Here is a 15,860-nt window from a genome sequence, read left to right on the forward strand (position 1 = left end):
TTGTTCACTTGGAGAACGATGAGACCAGGTGAATACAAGTAGCATCAGCTAATTTAGAGGGAGACGCCTAGAAGTCCACCCCATCTGCACTGCCGGAGGACTTATGAGAATTTAATAACCAGTCAACTTTTGACAAGAGCTTCTGGGTAGGCTAGTAGAAACAGCTGCTGGCAGAGGTAGTGAGATCAGTCAATGGACATGTGATCTGAGTGTTTTCAGGTGGTAACTATTTAGGGAGTTTGGATAGTGCTTCTTAAACCTCAGTGTGCCTGGAAGTCACTTAGGAATCAGAACAGGACAGAGGACAGGCCCAAGATTCTTCCTTTTAGGTAAGTTTCTGAGTGATACAGAAGCTGCTGGAATGTGAACCTGTCACCCTTAGGTAGCAAGGATGGCAGGAGGCGGGAGATCCCCTCTTTCATGCCTGTGCTGCTCCAACACTCTCGCTTGCTGGAAATAGAGTACTTAATCTGTCTTCTAAATGAAGAAAATCTGACCTGGTTTTGGGGTCACACAATCACATACACTCTCTGTGCAGTTTTGTTTTTTATACTTGTTGTTGATATATTTTTTTTTCCCTTCCAGAGTCTCACTAGGTTATTTCCAGAGAATACAAATGTAAATGCTCACCTCAGATGGCTATATGGGTCAAGAAGGGCAACAGGGTTTTTATTGCCAGTAGGACAGATGCTATTATTCCTACACACACAAGGACACCATTGAAGCTGAAGAAGGAATTTGGGTTTCATGAATCATTTCTTTGCAGAAATTTTGATGTGATTTTTACTAAGGAAATTGGTGTCCTCTAACTGCGGTACCCCCTGGCCCACTCCATATCTCCTTCCCAGTCCCTTCCTTTTGCTTTAGTCTGCAGTGGGTCTGCCAATCAGCAGTATAGGGAGGGGTCCACCACATGCCTCAGCAGGGAGATTTTTTGATTACCTTAGTCCTTTGGTTCCTTGTCCAATAACTGATATGAGAAAGGTCTTCTTTGCCCTTGCTAGGAAGCAGGGCCAATATCATATTTTTTCCTACCATATTTCAAAATGTGTTAAAAAAATGCCTTACAAAGTCCCTAATTGGCTTTGTAAATCTAAGAAAAAACGCTACTTTGTTTTTTTGCCCCCTTTGCCCCCCACCATTACCCGAGTGGTTTTCCATATTTTTCAATTGAAAAAAATCGGTCCTTGTGCTTTTGCTCTTTATTTAACGTGTTTGGTGAAACTTATCAGGGCACTGTGATCAGGAGCCCTCTTTCAATGAGAGCTTATGATTTTAGATTGCCAACTTGAAGGGCCTTCACAAATCTGTCTCCAAGTAAACGGGCCTTGAATAATTCGTCAGCTGTGTCAAACAAAGAGTGATTGATTGATGCTTAGACATGGCCTAAAATATTCCAAAATTGCAGCTTTTAAGACAATGTAGACGGGAAGAGCTTAGAGCTAATGAGGGCAAATTTACCAAGATCTACGATGAAAAGTCCTGATTTGAGGATGCCTTCTGCAGGTTTAGGTTATCAAGAAATTTAAACAGCCAAGCTCCAAACAACAAGCATCACTAACTTTGTCTACATTTGCCTTTTCTAATTGAATTTAGTGTGCCACTGTATTTCCTCCAGAAAGTGTATTGTTTTAAAATTACCATTTCAGTTCTATTACTCAAAGCCCTCGCCTCTAATGCTTTCTGACAGTTATCAACATAATGAGCCATAATGAAATGATGAGCAATCTTCGTGGAAACCCAGTGTCGATCCCACTGGTGCTGTGTGACTGTGTTGTTAAAATTTGAATGCAAATTAAAATAACATCGTCCTTACTTGTTTCCAAGGTCAGGAGAAGAGAGACTCTTCTTTTTCTTTTTCCTTTTATTTTTTTTTTTAAGTGCTTTAATTTGAGGAATCTCACATCCATTTTCAAAACCTCTCTTGAAGGTGCCCCTGATGTTCAGTTCAATTCTCTACCCCAAAGATTTACATGCTTAACAGTCTGGCTTAGGGATTTGGGGAGTGATGTCTAGAGTGAGGCTTTGATGTATAAACCATGGGATAAAAGGCAGCCTTCAGTTTCAAGTAAACTACATTTTTATTCACCCAAAAGCATATTTCTTTTTGCTTTAGAGCTACAAGCAGCTAATAATATAGTGGTGGGGAAATGCATTCTATGAAACTAGTTAGTGAGGTTGTTATTAGCTGTAGTGCAGGATTAGTTAATTGAAGAGTGAAGAGAAAAAAAAAAGCCCCAAATTTCAAAGTGTTGTTTCAGAAGATCCATTTGTTGACCTCTGACCCTTTTATCATTCATGCCATCAATCACTTCTGTAAAGATGTTTGTATGAAAAAATCTCAAATAAAAGATTTCTAGGGGGATTTCCTATTTCATGTCTTATATCGAATTTGCAATGTAATAGCATCGTTTCTTACTGCATTCCATTTGTCATGGGGCGAAAGCGCAAATTGAGACACCAGCTCCCCATTGTCTGATTACGTGGTTGGTTTTGAGTTCAGAACATATGGTCTCCCTGCCTGTTAGTCAGTTGATAAGCCGGCTAATATGTCTGTCCCCAGACCCTGTACAAATGGATCAAAGCAACCAAAGACATTTTGGCAATTCAGAGGCAGCCTTCAGCTGTTCCATTTCTAGGCTGCTTCATTAGAGCTCAGTAGTTCAAGGTCTGACCTTAACTAGTGAGTAAACCACCTCCTCATTTCTTCCTTTCAAATTGCTTTTAACTACTAATAGAAAAAAGTACCTCTGAAGAATTGAGTGTATGATTCTTTTTTTGAAGACAGTTAAGGATACAGGGGGAGACCACCAGGTGTGCAGAGTGGAAGGTACTAGGCGACTCCAGACCCATCACTTGCCATTTGGTAGTTGTTTGCAAAATTTAAAAGCATCATGATTGCTCATAAAGATCAGGTACCTTCTTATTGAATTATTTCAAAAACAATGCAATTTTCATCCCTGTTTTCTCTCCAGCCTACTTTGCATTTTATGGGGATAAACAGTACAGTGTGGATTCAGTTAGGAAAATGCACAGGTTTGAGGAACAGTAATGTATGCTCAAGTGAGTCTCAAATGATCTGCCAATGCCATTTAGCCAGGTTATTACGATTTTTTTTTTTTTTACCACCATGAATAATTAAGGGTGGCCTGTCATCAGCCGAGCCCCTTCATTTCTGGATGGCATTTTTTGACACTATTCATGGAAGTCATACATTGGTTATTCACAGCATGCTTCTTTGAAATAGGGTCAATTATGCATTTTTCTGAGATCCCCTGGGGAGAGAACTGTGTATCTTCTTTGCTATCAGCATTTTGATTTTCCTCTTAGAGTTGACTCTTGCTCCACCTACTACCTGAAGGCTGGCAGAAGATGAGCTGAGCAAAGAGTCCTGTTGTAGAGAGATAATTGCTCCTTTTCCCCCTCCTGTGATCATCCTCCAGGGGAAAAAGGAAAGAATCTTTAACAGAAATCCCCTTTTTGTTTCTCTTTTATTTGGGGCAAACTGAACCCATGGCCTCATGCATGCCAGGCCAATTCTCTATCACTAAGCTACATCTCCAGCCTTTTAAAAATTCTGTTTTGGGATGGGGTTCTTGCTAAGTTCCTGAGGCTGACCTCACACTTGTAGTCCTTCTACCTTAGCCTCCCAAGCAGTTGGAATTTCAAGCCTACACTGCCACGCCCAGGTTTCTCTTGCTTGGAAGGTAGAAGCCAGGCGAGAAAAGAGCCCAACTAAATGAAAGCATCATCCAGAAGGTAATTCTGGTTAGCCATCTTCATGAAGGGGAGGGAAACTAAAAGACATTTACTTCTGGGTGAACTGAGAAAATTTGAAACTTTCCACTTTCATTCCACAAATGAATTCAGAGTTAAGCCTGAATATTTTCTTTAAACCATGTCTGTCCCTGTGAAGGGGCAGAGGTATCATTCAGCCTGGGAGTCAGGGTTTCTAGCTTTGCAGATATCAGCTGTGTTCATTTGGATGAGTTGCTTAACTCTTCTTCTCTTCATTTTTGGTTATCAGATTGCTGTAAGAAATACTTTTCTGTATGATTTTATTAGAGGGATTAAAGATAAACTATGAAAAAGTGCTGTGTGTGAAATGTAAATCAATGCATAGGCTAGATAAACCCCAAATGAAACGCCCAATCCTGCTTTTCCTGGTCTTTCGTTCATGTAGCTTCTACGCGCACAACTGAGGATTTGTAAAATACTTCAGTCATGAACTAGTCTTCTTAATACAAAGAAACTGAAACCCCCAATAACGCAAAAAAGGAAAGGACAGGAGATTCCTGGAAAGAATGGGAAAGCAGATAGCAGAAAAACAGACAACGGTCAAATCTCAACAAGAACTTGACCTCAGGAGGAAACTATGAATTTTCCATAACAGCAACCAGGGATGGAAGCAGCCAGATGGCTTTGGTTGTTAATAACGGACAGCTCTGCTTTGGCTTCATTCATTGTTAAAACACATAAACTGCCGTGATAAAAGGTTATGCTCTGTTCATATATCTCAGCCGAGGTGTCCCGGAACAGCAGTCTTTATGTAAACTAACCCTCAGCAACACTGGCTGGAAGAAGGCAATTAGTGGTAGCAGCATATACAACTGTCAGTGGAAGGAGGGGCTTTATTTCAGAGTCAAAACTTACACACCCCAACTGTTTACTCTGCCTTACGGCCTGTCTTTTGGCTGGAGAGAGATTAACAACAAAAGCTCATTTGAAGGGTTGAAGGGCTTGTGGCTAAGACGCTGTGAAGTATTATTGACACTCTAAAAGTTGTGCATGGTTGATGAAGACTTATGGAACGGAACTTGAGACCCAAGTTGCCTCTTCCTCAGAAGATACGCCTTGCTCTGGTTGCCCTGGCATTTAGTGGGTTGACAGTCATGCTTCAAGAAATTGATCTTTTAAGAGTTCTGTTTCTGCCCAGGCTCTTGGGATATTTCTTGCCACTTCCAGAATTAATTTCATGGCTCAGGCATTTGAATTTTAAAATGGTGATTAAAAATCAGTTAAGTATTAAAAATCTGTAATAGCTCTGGAAACTACTCTGTCAGATGAGCCCAGCCACTATAGTTTTGCTGTCAACTATCTCCTTGCCTTGGTTGGGGACTTAAATTTTTTTCAGCCTGTGATTGCCTTTCCTTTTCTCTTTTCCCCTTTATTGTTATTATTATTTTTTTTTCTGCTCAGTTTCTGTGACATACACAGTGTTAAAACAGTGATGCTTCTGATGAGTGGGCTGGATTGAACTAAAAATCATTTATGTATCCAGCAGGCCCTTATTGAGCATCCAGATGTCAGGCGTAGTTCTAAGGGCTGCGAGTATTCTCAGAATCCAGAAAGGAGAATCCTGTTCACCTGGATCTTGTGTTATAATGGGAATCTAAATAAAATACAAATAAATGACATAATTTAATATTTTCACAAGATGGTCAGGTACACTAGGGCAGAGGAGGGAGAATCTCAGATTTTTATTGAACAGTCAGGAATGACAAAGTGAGACCCAGGGACACTGATCTGCTAATCTAAGAGCCAGGTTAAGGGTGCAAGGCAGAGCTACTAGTTCATAGTATCTGAGTTGCATGCTTAAAGCTTTGCTAACGATGTCTGTTTTAAACTTATTTTTAACCCCTTAGTATTTGTGTCTGTTAGTATTTTAATTCCCATTGTTATAAGAAATAGAATTAGAATTTTCAAGTTTATATGGCAAATTTCACCAGACATCCATATATAGATTGAAACCTTTCCTGCTAAACCCAATTCTAAATGCAATCACGATTGCAGTTTTCCTTTTTTTTTTTTTTTTCTTTTTTTTCTGAAATTTCAGTTGTTTCTATAAGAAAGAAGTGAGTTTTCCTGACTTGGACTTCTTATGGAATGCCAACCTTGTAGTTCACACAGGAGACATTAAGATGCTGGGTTCAGTGTTAGCTGATGGTTTTTGAATGACCTTATTAAGGGTCATACAGATTTTTTGTGGATGTGTACATATTGAGCTGTCTTAAGGTGACTGTTTTAATCCTGACATAAGCCAGCAAGTATGTTTTCCAAACTACTCAGGACTAAACTTTAGTCTAATCCATGGGAGGGAAGATGTGTGAATTACTGGATTTTTGTTTTTTTTAATGCTTGGAATTTCACCTTTCTTAAATTGGAATTTCACTTTTCTTAAATGTCACATTGACTGAATTTCTTTAGATAGTATATGGTTTATTTCCAGAAGTTTGTCTTTCCCAGAGGAGAGCGTGTGTTTGGTCAAGGAAGATTAAGACCCCTTTTGTGATAGAATGTATGATATGACATTATAGACCTTTGCATCTGCTATAATTTGGCTACAATTTCTTTAGAGCTTCATATTGTCAAATTCCTGTCAACTGAATGAAGGTTGACATTCCCATAGAAAACAATAATTACCCATTGTAACACCTTTCACCAGTACCTGCTGTGTGATGCAGAAAAGTGTTTTGCACCAGTGAAGAAAATGGATGTTCATTTAATTTATCCACAATGGCAAGAAATGCTATGCCCATCTGTCAGAGCAATGAGAAACTAAAGAAAATATGCACTAATATTTCACATACTTTACTTCTTCCTTAGTCAATGCAACTTGATAAAACTTGTGCTTTAGAAACCAGGGTTATTACCTGGGCTTTATCATGAGTTTCTGGGCTGAGCTCTATGTAGGCTTGAGATGTGCTTAAGGTGCATAGAATTATACAAAATTATGAGGGTACCAAAGAGCACCATCCTGGGAAGGAGATGCATGTTCTCATGAAATTCTCTGTGACCATAGTTGGCAAACTAGGGCCAGAAGACTAATTTCAGCTGCTGCCTATTTTTGCAAAGTTTTCTTGGACCACGGCCATGCCCAATTGCTTAGGTATTGTCTGTGGCTGTTTGGAGGTACAATGGCAGAGTTGGGTAGTTGCTATCGAGGCCATATGGCCCATAAAGCCTAAAATACTTACTATCTGGCCAGATAGTAAAATTTCTTTACAGAAAAAAAGTATGCTGAACCCTGCTGTATTCATAAGTTGAAGATTATTGCGTTTGACTCCTGTTTCTCATAGTACGGCTATTATCTATTCCACCAAAAAAAATTATTCTAAAAATGTGATGGACATTCTAAACATGAAAACTTTAGAATAGTTCAACCCGCCATCCCTATTGCAGGATGCAGAGAGAACAAATTCTGAACTTACATGTGAATATGGCAAATTTACAAATATGATCCAAAATGTAAAGGAAGAACACTTTTTCCCTTACATACACTTTAGCATCTGATTAATTTATATTTAGAATGTCTTAATTTTGGTGATAAAATAAAATTCAAGAGAAAAACCACTAAAGTTATATAAAGACTAATAGTGCTGGCCTTCCTTTGGAAATGTTAGAATTAATTTTCTGCAGAGAGAACATTGTCCCTAGCTTCATGCCTAAATAAATCATCACCTGAAACCTAAGTGGAGTACAAAAAATTATAATAGCCAATCCCAACTAGAGGGAACTATAATTAGTAGAACCCACATTCTAAATTCCCAGTTGTGGTGGATGGTTGCACTATCAATAAAAACAGGACTGAGTAGGGTGATTCCCTGATACCCAGTACACACATAATTTGTGTTTAGTTTCCTTCAGTCTCTTCCCTTTCTTGAGAGTCTACTTCCTTCGTTCAGCTATCCAGGAAACTATAAGGAAAGTATCAAAGTGATCCAGACTTTTTCCCCTCTCTCCTCTTGAGCAGGTGATAAACATTAGACACTCAATAAATATTTTTTGGAAAGATGAAGGACTCCTTATTAGCAAAATAACCACTAATACTTAATATACAGCCTTCCCAACTTTTTTTTCAAAGTAATTTTAAACTATAGAAAAAGAGGGACTTGATTAAATTAGTTATGTTGGGATGGACCTGCACAGGCTTAATGCTAATAAACCTTATGTGAAAAGCTGAAACCTGTGTTAATTTACGTACTTCCCAATACTGTAGGTTTGTGGCTATAAGATGCATTAAAGGACTTTTTTTTTTTCCTTTCCCATCGATTCATTTACTATTTCATGGGTTCATCAAACATTCATTGAGCTTTCTATGAACTAGACACTGGGAATGATAAAAGCCTCACTTTTCTCAAGGAGCACATTGACTGGTGTGGAGCCAGATGTGGAAAGGGTTAGCAAGAAACCATTAGGTGTTACAACCGAAGAAGGACATAGAAGTTAAGGAACCAAATGAAGAGCAAAACCCTAAACAGGATTTGCTGCCAGGCTTAGATTCAGGCTGGTGGTGGATAGTTTTGAAAAGCGTAAAACCTTGCTCCTCGTAAGGACCCTTGAGCTACCTAATGTCAATGTGTGCTCAGGAAGTAAGAGGAAGATATAGAGACTAGAAACTCAGAAATAACTCAGTTATTTCTCTTTGCTGTAAACCTCATACACTCTTCCCTCTGTGCTGTTGCAGGATTGGGTCCAGGACCCTAGCAGATATCAAATCCAAGGATGCTCAAGACCCTTATATAAAACGATGTAGTATTTGCATATAACCTACGGCCATTGTCTCACGCACTTTATTTTTTTTAAAGATATTTTTATTGTGCATTATAATTGTACATAGCAGTGGGATTAATTATGCCATATTAGGACATGCATATGACAATTCAATCAATCTCATTTCCACTCCCTTCCCTTTTCCTCTTCCTCCCATGTACTTTAAATCATATTTAGGTTACCTATACTACCTAGTACAATATAAGTGCTATGTAAATAGACCATATTACTTAGAAAATAATAAGAAAAAAATGTCTGTACATCTCATTCAGTACAGAAGTGTATTTAAAAAATATTTTTGATGAGCTGGTTGAATCTGTGGAGGTGGAACGTGTGGCTATGGAGGGCCTCTCTGTGGTTGTAACTGGAGACTTTCTTGCAGGTGAGCATCTTTCTGATGAGAAAGGCAATCATCCGTGTTAGAAATTTGATTCCTCTTAAATATCCAGATACAATATTAACATGAATGAAAGAGAAAATAATTTGAGGAAAAGTTTTTTCTTCTAGATGCCTTATATTTATTGAAAGAGAGGTTTCTCAGAATGTCTGTTTTCTCTTGTTGTTACCCATTGTTGCAGGTAATTGTTTTAAGGTGCTACTGTTAAGTGTCACTGTGGACCTGGATTGACTTTTGTCTGTTTTTGAGTCTATGCCTTTTTCTGTTCATCTTGGGAAGATAATATTTTCTTTTCTGGGGAAGAGGTAGCCCCTCACTAGAAATAAGAAGCCCATTTCTTTTTTTTTTCCCTTTTTTATGGTACTAGGAATTGAACTCATGGGCACTTGACCACTGAGCCACATCCCCAGCCCCCTTTTTTTTTTTTTTTTTTTTTGTATTTTATTTAGAGACAGGGTCTCACTGAGTTGCTTAGTGCCTCGCCATTGCTGAGGCTGGCTTTGAACTCTGGATCCTCCTGCTTCAGCTTCCCAAGCCGCTGGGATTACAGGCATGTGCCACTGCACCTGGCGCAAGAAGCCCATTTCTTACTTATTTATTATCTTTTAATGAAGAAGAGTTTGAAACAAACAAACAACAACAACAAAAAGAAACCATAATTCCACAAACACAAAACATCATTGTTATGGTATTAATTTGTAAAACATGATCTTAGCAGGTCTTTTCAGGGCAACATTATCATCATAGAGAGTGGACATTTCTATATTTCATTTTCTCCTCTATTATATGACTTTGTCATACTCCAGTTATGAGGCTGCTACTATGTTCCCATATAAGTATCACTTTCTGTAAGAGCAAAACATAAAACATATGCAGTCCAATTTCTGGACCATTCATGGTGGCAACCTTGAACTCGAACTTTCCCAGTTCTCTCAAATCTTTCCTGGAACGTGTGCCCCAAGCTCGTCTTCAAGAGTCACTGCTGAAAGAAGGCAGCTCCAGGCCAGCTCTTGTTTTCCAATCAACCCCCCATTTTGAAATCCTGCAGCATCTTTGTGTTTTGTTTTCCACGTGGCAGTGTTATATCTCCGAGTCCTGTGACCATTTAGTTTTCTGCTCCATTTCTTCTCTGTTTAGACACTGCCATGCCCCGTCCTACATACTAATTACTGACTTTTTGCTTCTGCAGCTCTTGATTCATTGTGTCACATTTTCCCATGTGAAAGTGGACCAGGAACCTTGGCAAGGAGGTTAATGGATTTCAGAGTCACTCTTATTTAACCCTCAAAGTCACAGCAAAATAAGAACCAGGGGCTGACCCATTTTATAAACCAAGCCATAGCCAGCTTCAGCTGCAGTCTCGGCGTGGCTTCGACCATGGCGGCTAGTGTGACAGAATTTGAGAAGGGTTGAAGATGTGTGCTCTTTTTCCTGCCTTTACTCTTCAAACTTCAGGCAAATCTTCTGATTATATTATCATTATACCTTTAGTGGGCGATACATGGTAGAGCAGGAATAACCCCAGAGGAGGAGACAGTTCCCTTAGATTTTCATCAAATTCTGTTACAAATCAGCCTGCATAAACTTTTGCTGTTATCAGAACCATTTCTTGGATTTTAGTTCCCTCATTTTTACAATGAGGGTATTTGACCAAAAGATCTTTAGCATTCTATCTGGCTTACAGAGACTGTGATGTTAAATAACTTCATTCATTCATTCATTCATTCATTCATTCATTAATCATTTATTTACCCTCATTGTACTCTCGCCAACATGCTAAAGACCATAAATACAGTTTTGAAAGCTCAACAAGAAATAAATGTCGTATTTCCTTTCTGAGGACTTCTGTGAGGTAGGCTTACATTTAGCATACATTTTTGCAAAGTTCATTAAAAAGTTTTCAGGGTTTTTTTGAAGGATGAAGTGCCAGTCTTAATGCTAAAAGAGGTTGTTGGTAATTAGTCCAATGGGAGTTGGGAGAGCTTTTTTATTTTATTAAAATAGAGTCTTCAATTAAGCTGTGTGAAGAGAGAAGAGTGAGTTTCCTGTATGAATGTTATCAGCAAAATCCATTAGCCCTGTTGATCACTCCTGCTCACAGGTTGCCTCTCCAGTTCTCTCTCCAAGGCTACTTTGGAACCATCTGTTTCATTGTGGTTTGCTAGGTAAACCCCCGGGAGCATACAGGCCTCTCCAGTCAACTTGCTTCTCCTGAGGAACATGGGAAATTTCCCTGGTAGCCATTGTTCCAAAGATATTAGTCATCCCTGTAGATACAAAGATCAAGAAACCTCAGATTTTCATTGACACACTTTTGGTTCTTCCCTTGGAAGACCAAAATGAGAAAGAGCTTCCCAACTGTCACAAGGAGTAAATATTTTTCAATAGAATGCGACAGGTTTTTTTTTTTTTTTTTATACTTTTGAAACTAGGTTAGACCAAGAAAATTCTTTCTTTCTTCTCCCAGTCTGCTTCTTTTTGACAGCAATTTATAACACAGTTTGTTGGCATATAAAGTCTATAGTCTTTTATTATTATTTTTAAATCAACCGTGAAGTGGTCAGCCGTTAGTTGTTCTGTTTCATAATGACCATCACCATCTTGTGCACTGGAAATAAGCAAGCTGAAAAAATAATCTGGTGCAGGTGCAGTCCTGATCAGTTGAAGAGCAGAGGAGGTGCCTGGAAGCCTTGGACAGTCTCTGCCTACCTCTGAGAGCTCTCAACAGCTGTATCTTCAAAATCTCTGTAACTGTGTTAAACCAGTTTCTACTAATTACCCACAAACAGCTTCAACCTCAACTGCCATGATGAACTGCAGAGGCGTATCTACACAAATTTATTAGTTTAATTTGCTATTGATGATATACTGTACTTAGGAATCATAATTTGTCTTCAAAAAGGTTTATAACTATTAATTTACCAAGCCTCATAGCAGCCCTGGAAGCTAGAATCACAGTTGTATACCTGTTTTTCAGAAGATAACATGGAGACTAGATAGATGATGCTATTTTCCTGCCAATTGATAGAGAACCCCTGGGTGTGGACCCCATTTACGGTAGAATTTCTTCATGTCTCTAAGTGGCAGTTGGCGCTCTGTTTGTTTGCATAGGAATGAGAACGGCACATACAGCCTTCTATTATATTGTTCTTTTAAAAGATCTTTTTGCGGGCTTTATTTGCCTTTCACTTTCTGTGACAAATGGGCCCATCATACTTCTTAGAACTGTAGAGAATAATACAAACTCAGAGAGAATCCAAAATGGTATTTCAGTTCTTGGTGCAATGATGTATTTTTCTTTCTCCAGGCCCACCATCTGCTCCACTCAACTTGATTTCCAATGTCAACGAGACATCCGTGAACTTGGAATGGAGCAGTCCTCAGAACACAGGTGGTCGTCAGGACATTTCTTACAATGTTGTCTGTAAGAAGTGTGGAGCCGGTGACCCCAGCAAGTGCCGACCCTGCGGGAGTGGGGTCCACTACACCCCACAGCAGAATGGCCTGAAGACCACCAAAGTCTCAATCACCGACCTCCTGGCACATACCAATTACACATTTGAAATCTGGGCGGTGAATGGTGTGTCCAAGTATAACCCCAGCCCAGACCAATCAGTTTCCGTCACCGTGACAACCAACCAAGCAGGTAGGAAAAATATCCTTGTTTTTTCCTAATCTGAATGTACATTGTGAAAAGGATTATGGTGGTGACCATAAATTATGTTAAAGTTCTGCAATCAAAGCGGAACCCATCAGAAACCTGGAATCTATGTTTCAATTCAAAAGATATGTAGAAGGACATTGAATCATTCAGCAAACATGGTTTTGGGGAAATAACTGTATAGCATGTTTCTGTCCCAGGTGGTGGAGATAAAATGAAGGATAAGATAGCGTCTGATTGGATGATAATGGCTACAGTAGGGGGCCAAGGCCCTCCACAAGGAAATTCAGAAAGTTCAATGTGGCTGGATATTGGAGCAAGTATAGATTATGTATGATAATAACGTTGATTTTACCAATACCAATGCTGTATTGGTATTTGCTGCATTTTCCAACAAAAGCACTAGCTGTTAGAGCTTTGATCTTATTCTTTAATGTAAAGTGTTAGGAATAATCTACATGGACCAATATTTGAATCTCCTTGTAGATCTTGGTGTGCTTAACAAAATTTGCCTTAAGACATAGAGGAGTTTTACAACCATTTTTATATGTGAATCTGTGGTCAACATGGGGCAAGAGGGCTGCTAGTCCACCCCATTCCCTGCATCAATGCAGATGACTAGGAAGCACTTCTGTTCTTGAAGTATCTCTGCTGAGTTGATCGCAGAACTCTCATAAAAATCTGAATGTCATGTATTTTTCAAAATCTAGCTTTCTAGCTTCTGGCTCCTGTCCACTCATCTATATTCCTCCCATGAAAAAGTTTCTACACTACTATCTGTTTCCCATTGTTGGCTCCATGTTATTCCTGAAGAGTTTAAGAGGAGGAACCACAGCAAAAAAAAAAAAAAAAAAACAACAACCCAAAACACCCCCCTCCCCCAAGCCACTACTGTGGCTTATCCTTTTGTAAGGCTATCATGAGCAACAAACAGCCAGAAAAGAATTACAAATTGCCAGCAATCCTATTGTACTGCACTCTTCTCTTAAATGAATGTGTCAGTAAGTGCACTTCACAGTTCAGTAAAATATCTGTATTAATTGATCCTATACTGAAAAGTACTCCAGAGTCCCAATTCAAAGCCATTATTTTTCCATTTTGCTTCAAATTTTCTAGCATACATAAAAAGTAGAGACCTGGGAGAAATTCTGAATGGGAGTTAGAAAGGCTAATCTTACTGGAATGCTTCTTCATCTGTTCAAATGGAAATGGTCCTTATTGATACATCCTATGGACAAGTCATCTGGCTAAGCTTTTGTCTTGAATTCTGAACTTTGAGACTGTGCACACTGTTACTGGTCACTAGTTTCACTAGGATAATTTAGGAGGATTTGATGGCATCACAAGCATTTTGCCAATCCTTCATTCTCTTGTGAAAGATGCAATGGGAATATCACACACAGAACCTGCCCCTGGTGTTTCTGAGTCAGGAGGACCCGTACAGTGCAGAACAATTTTTGCAGGTTCTGCAGAGTTGTATTTATGAGTCAGTCAATATTCTTATGTTCAGGCCCCTTATGATAACTTTTGGGGTATCTTTAAACACATGACAATGTTGTATTCTTAACTGAATTAAAACTAGGAGTGGAAATTTGAAGCCTCTGCTATGTCAGCTGAAGCCTGAAATCATTCCCTTTGGCAGAGAAAAGCCCTGTGAAATGTTCTCAGAGCAGGATTGACTCCCACTGATTTTAGGGGAGAATTCCATGATTCTTAGTAAGGATTCAAGCCAAGAGATGATGGGTGTCAACTCCCACCATGCTACAAGGTCCAAAGAGCATAAAGACAGGCTAAAAATCCTGCAAAAGAGGAATATGTATGATAATATCTCTACAGAGGGTAGGTAGGGGAATAAAAAAAAATTTTTTTTAAAAATAATATAGGTGTAATACTTATAGATCTAGCAGAAAAGTGGTCAGGTAATTCCCCTGACACTTTGTAACTTTTTTTTCTCAGCCATGGCAAGCAATCCTGCTGGGAGGTTTGCTGAGTAGGACAAAATTCCATCTCCTTATTTTAATTTTCCTGAAGGGGTAATGCTGGGAAGCTGTTCAAAATTAAAAATAAATCTTTCAATAAGGAGACCTCCTATGTGGCCAGCCAGAAAGCTTTTCACTTAGCAGAGAATTATATATATATGCACAGTACTGCCTCATTATCTTACCATAATTTGGAGTTCACTAATTCAAAATCATTGGGATACTTTATCTTTGATTAACAAACCCTTTCTTCTTACTAGTGCAAATTAATAATGTAGGCCAAAATTCTGGGTGAATGTAGCAACCATAATCTCTATCAAAGCTCCCCTAAGCATATTTACATACACACAATTATATTTTAATTGCAGTTGTTCCTATTATTCCATTAAATTAAATTCCTTAAGAAACTCTACAGACCATGATGTCTCACTCTATAAGGAATGCATAGAATTAATAAATGTTTGCATTTAGCACCTGGAGGTCACAGATTTAGTGGTTCTCCATTTTGCTTCTTCACAGGGTTTTTCTCTTGTCAATAACATGTTAAAAACTAGAACCAAACATACAGAACCTCCTAGAATTCCCCGTCTCTGCTCACTACCATGGAGACTTTAAGGGTAGAGGGAAGGGCCACTCCATGTAGGTGAAGCAACTCATCTAAGCCAACATCAGAGCTGGTACTAGACACCAAGGAGAACCTCCTCTTGATTGTAAAAGCTGTTTTCCTTTAAACTTATGAGGTAATTAGTAGTGTCAATATTGTCAGTGCTGCATTCTTCCCATTTGTGAGAGCGAATCATGTGAGTATCTGCAGGTGGAGATTGAGGCTTAACAGGGCTTTGATCATTTAATGGCAGGAGGAGGTGTGAATGGGTCTGTGTTCTCACGTGGATATGGAAACCATGCTAACCTAAGTCTTACTGTTGGCCTAAGCACCCTTTTCCTGAGTTCAAACCCAAGGCTAATAGCACCTTACTGGGTTCAAAAGCCAATGGGCCCTGAAAACAAAGGAAATTAGAGTCTGTCAGCTTTGTTGCTGGACAGCTGAGGGATGTGGGCTTTGTATCTGTGGCCAGAATGGCTAGTTTTAGTGACACTTATCCTTTCTCAGCTGACTGGCTGCAGGCTCCCAAATTCTCTGATTAATATCAACTCGAACCCAACCCCCTGCCAGGAGTGGTGATGGGGAAGGAGGGTGGGAAGGCGTGGAGGTGGGAGGGTTTTTTCCAGTGAGTCTCACCCCAGCAAAGAAACTCCCGGAAGCCCCTGC

The 15,860-nt window shown here is 39.2% G+C and overlaps 1 protein-coding gene across 1 annotated transcript in view; it reads left to right on the forward strand.

The window, feature by feature from the left end:
* Epha4 (EPH receptor A4) overlaps positions 1–15,860 on the forward strand; it is a 131,363-nt gene that overhangs the window by 65,720 nt on the left and 49,783 nt on the right. The window contains exon 5 of the mRNA XM_076866630.2: positions 12,258–12,596. Within this exon, the coding sequence (XP_076722745.1) occupies positions 12,258–12,596 (339 nt within the window). The remainder of the gene's footprint in view (positions 1–12,257; positions 12,597–15,860) is intronic.

Source organism: Callospermophilus lateralis, chromosome 9 (assembly GCF_048772815.1).
Source record: "Callospermophilus lateralis isolate mCalLat2 chromosome 9, mCalLat2.hap1, whole genome shotgun sequence".
Taxonomy (NCBI): Eukaryota; Metazoa; Chordata; class Mammalia; order Rodentia; family Sciuridae; genus Callospermophilus; species Callospermophilus lateralis.